Source organism: Drosophila kikkawai, chromosome 2L, assembly GCF_030179895.1.
Source record: "Drosophila kikkawai strain 14028-0561.14 chromosome 2L, DkikHiC1v2, whole genome shotgun sequence".
Taxonomy (NCBI): Eukaryota; Metazoa; Arthropoda; class Insecta; order Diptera; family Drosophilidae; genus Drosophila; species Drosophila kikkawai.
The window spans coordinates 28608912-28612818 of NC_091728.1; the positions used below are offsets into that span (position 1 = coordinate 28608912).

The 3907-nt window shown below is 55.2% G+C and overlaps 1 protein-coding gene across 1 annotated transcript; it reads right to left on the reverse strand.

Moving 5' to 3' along the window:
* Positions 1-1241: 1241 nt before the first annotated feature.
* On the reverse strand, positions 1242-2926 carry LOC138928516 (uncharacterized). The gene is made up of 2 exons (XM_070285671.1): positions 2568-2926; positions 1242-2460 (listed from the first exon to the last, which is right to left on the reverse strand). The coding sequence occupies exons 1-2, from the start codon at positions 2924-2926 to the stop codon at positions 1242-1244; spliced, it is 1578 nt and encodes a 525-aa protein (XP_070141772.1).
* Between the last annotated feature and the right edge of the window lie 981 nt (positions 2927-3907).

Sequence of the window (3907 nt, forward strand, 5' to 3'; positions counted from 1 at the left end):
CCACCGAGCCATGGTGCTGCTTCTTTGGTTTCTGCTACCCGAGTTACCAGTCCTGCGCTCATCCGCCAGTAGGTCTATTGGGATTGCTCCCGACACCACCAATGCAGCTTCTTCTGACACCGTGCAGAAGCAGCTCGAGATGCGCAATGCACAGCGTCTATAGACAGACTTACACTGCCGGCTGTAGCTGGCAGTCCTCATGGTTTCCGCCCAAATCGGCGCGGCATACAGGATGGTCGAGGTCACCACTGTAGCTATTAGACGTCTGCTATGCTGCTTGGGGCCACGAGTGTTGGCCATCATCCTCGAGATAGCAGCTGTGGCCTTGGATGCCTTGGCCGCTGTGTACTCCAGGTGGCTCTTAAAGTTCAACCTATGGTCGATCATGACTCCAAGGTACTTAATCGCCGGGCTGGACTCGACGTTTGTCGAGCCTACCCGGAAGTTGACCTTCTCAACGGTCTTCCTGCTGCTTATGAGCACTGCTTCCGTTTTATGTTCGGCGAGCGAGAGACCGTTGTCTTTCAGCCATGACATCATCATGTCGATCGCGAGGCTGCATTTAGCGGAGACATCAGACAGGTGCTTCTCCACCGTGACCAGCGCTATATCGTCGGCGAATCCTACTACGGCGCAGCCATCAGGTTACGGAAGTCTCAGGATCCCGTCATACATGACATTCCACAGTATTGGCCCAAGAACAGAGCCCTGGGGTACACCTCCTGTCACGTGGTGTGTCTTGTTGCCGTCATCAGATGTGTATAGAAGGACGCGATCCTTGAAGTAGTCCGCTATCAGGAGGGTGAGGTTCCCTGATATGCCGCCGCGGTGGAGTGCCTGCAGGACTAGGCTCCAGTTTGCTGAGTTAAAAGCGTTTTTGACATCCAGGGTGCAGACCAGGCAGTATTGCTTGGTGCCTCCCTGCCATCTTTCGCCTTCAATCGAGTTCGCGGCCATTAGCGTAACCTCGCGTATCGCGTCGATCGTGCTCCGCTTCTTCCTGAAACCGTGCTGCTGATTCGATAGGGCTCCACGCTCTTCGATCTCTCTCTCCGACTTGTTGCAGATTATGCGCTCAAATATCTTCCCCAGTGTGTTGAGCATGCACAGGGGGCGATATGAGGACGGGTCGTCATTCATTTTGCCTGGTTTAGGGATGAGCTGCTTTCATGCTCTTGGGAAGGTGTGCTCAGCAATGCACCTGTTGTATACATGTGCAAATAAGCTTGGGTAAGCCTTCATTATGGCATGCAATGCAGCGTTGGGAATGCCATCGGGACCAGGGGCTTTTGCTGCCTTGCTGCTGCCAACGCGCACAGTATTTCCTCCTCGTTGGTGAAGATCGCTTCACTCGCAGCTATGTTTGGCAGCACGAGGGGCGGCTGCGACGGGAACAGCGTGGAGATTATAGCTCCAAGTTGTTCCTGGGAGGTTGGAGTCGGCGGTCTGTAGAGCTTGCCCATGACCAGCTCGTAGGCCGAGCCGAAGGGTTCCTGGTCTGCTGCATCGCACAGCTCTTGGAAACACCTGCTCTTACTCGTCTTAATAGCGATCTTGAGGGCTTTTTTCTTCTCCTTATAGCGTGTCTCGAGCAGCTCTTGCGTGGGACGCCCTCTACTTCGTTGACATCTTCGCCTTGCAGAGAGGCACTCGCTCCTGGCGACGGATATCTCATGATTCCACCAGGGGACTGGTCTCCTTCCATTTCCTCTAGTGGAGCTCGCCATGGCGACATCACAAGCAGCCTTGATTCTCGCAGCTAATATGTCGGCGCAGGTGTTTGCGTCGCCAGTGATGACGTTGCCATCCATACTGCTTGGGAGTGTATCTGCGTTAAGGGTGTGTACCTTGTACGCAGATTGCCGGAGAGACGGGCCCTGCTGGCTGTGCGTCGTCTGGGTGATAATGGCTGCGTGGTCGCTGTATGTGAGCAAATCCGTGACCTTCCAGTGGCTGGTCCGGCAGAGCTCCGGGCTGGCGAAAGTCAGGTCAATGATTGACTCTCTGCCTGTCTTGCTATAGGTGCATCTAGCTCCATCGTTCAGGAGACAAACGTCTAATGTGGCCAGGGCGTCCAGAAGGATGGTTCCCCGCTGAGTCGTTTTCGAAATCCCCCAGGCGGTGGACCACGCATTGAAGTCCCCAGCAATTAGTACTGGGGATCTTCCGCGGGCATCTCGGGCGATCTCCTGCAAGATGTCTCTAAAGGCATCTATATGCAAGCTCGGGGCTAGGTAGCAGCTGTATATGGTGGTTGCTTGGACCTTAGCCCTGGCATAGCCAGGTCTCGACGCCCTCTGCGACAGGTGACCGGGGGACTGCCCGCAGCTCCATATGGCTGCACCACCATCCGCACTCTGTTGCCATACTCCTTCTGCCTTTGACTTGTACGGTTCACTCAGTACAGCAATGTCAATTTTCTCCTCGAAAACCGTCTGTGACAGCAGATCTTGGGCAGCTCTGCAGTGGTTTAAGTTAAGCTGTAAAAACTTAACCATTCTGCGTGTTATGGGTGGCCTTCAGGTAATCAGGGCAGATCCTGCTCAGAGTAGCGTGCGCAGCTTCACCCGCGGGTTTGCCTCCTCTGGTGCATAGGATACACCTGGGCTTGGCTTGGCACGTGTAGTGCTTGTGGCCTTCTTCCCCGCATCTGAAGCAGGAGTTTTGTGTGGCCTTGGCTACTGAGTCTGAGGCACTGCATTTCGACCCATCCGATTCGGATTTTGCCCTTATCGAGCAGTCTCCGCGCATGATCAGGCCTGAGGCTGACAGTTGCTGTTTGCGTGCCGCCAAACGCCTTCCGCATCCTGGGTGCAGCGTTGCTTGGGATGTCGCAATCCTCTCCGGCAAACAGAGCCATGGTGACTTCTTCGCCGCTGGTCATCTCGTCCAGGTCGCGAATCTCCACTTGCATAGTTTCCTGCATGACCGCCACCTCTGCTTTATCAGCTATGGCCGTCCTGAGAGTGCTGCCTGCAGCAGCTGTGTGGACGGTTCCTGAGGCTTCTGCATTCTCAGGAGGAGTCCGCCATTTGCAGTTCTTCGCAAGCCTTGGACATTGTCTTTGAGTCCCTGGAAGGAGGGCTCAGTTTTTAATAGCTTCAGCATATCTGCGTACGAGCCTTCGCTGCATTTTATTAAAATAGCGTCGGCGCGCTGCTTCCTGGGCATGACAGCGTTTGGTGCTCGAATCCCTTTGGGTTCGCTGCTCTCCGGTCTCGGTTGGGGATTCCTGGGTTTAGGTTTGGCCCTGACCTGTTGACATGCCGAATTTCCTGACCCGGTGGTACAAGCCGCTTTGGGGATCGTAGCTGTCAGCGTGGGAGTGGTCTGCTGGCTTACGCTCGAGGTAGAGCCCTTGATGTGGCCATCGGCCAGCGCTGCACTGATGTCGACCTGCAGCTTTTTCATCGCCAGCATGGAGTCGATTGTCCCCTGGGTGACATGGCGGACCACCTTTTTGTTGTTTGTCTTGGTGTCCGTGAACTTGGAGATCATCTCATCTAGCATCTTCCCCAGCTTTTCGGCTAGTGTTGGTGCGCTAGTGTCCACTTTTTGCTTCTTGTGCGCTCCCGTCTGGTTCGCTTCGGGGCTCACAGCATCCCAGCTTCTCTTCGGCGTAGCTATTTCCTCCTCAGTCTTGCCGAAAAAAAACACGGGTCCCTGCACATTTGGGGGTGCCGACACCGGTTGTTTCTCTGGCATGCTCGCGGGAGGCGAGTGTTGCATCTTCTGCTTGTTGCGCTGGAAGTTTCGCAGCAGTTCCTCCTATGCTCTAGCTACTGCTAATGCCTGGGTCTCGTCGTCCCGGCCTGCAGGCGGTTTCGTTTGGCTCATCGCACCTGCTCCTTAGTGGGGTCCCTCGGTGCTCAGGAATTTCCCCCAGTGGATGCCTGAAGGGAGTTAT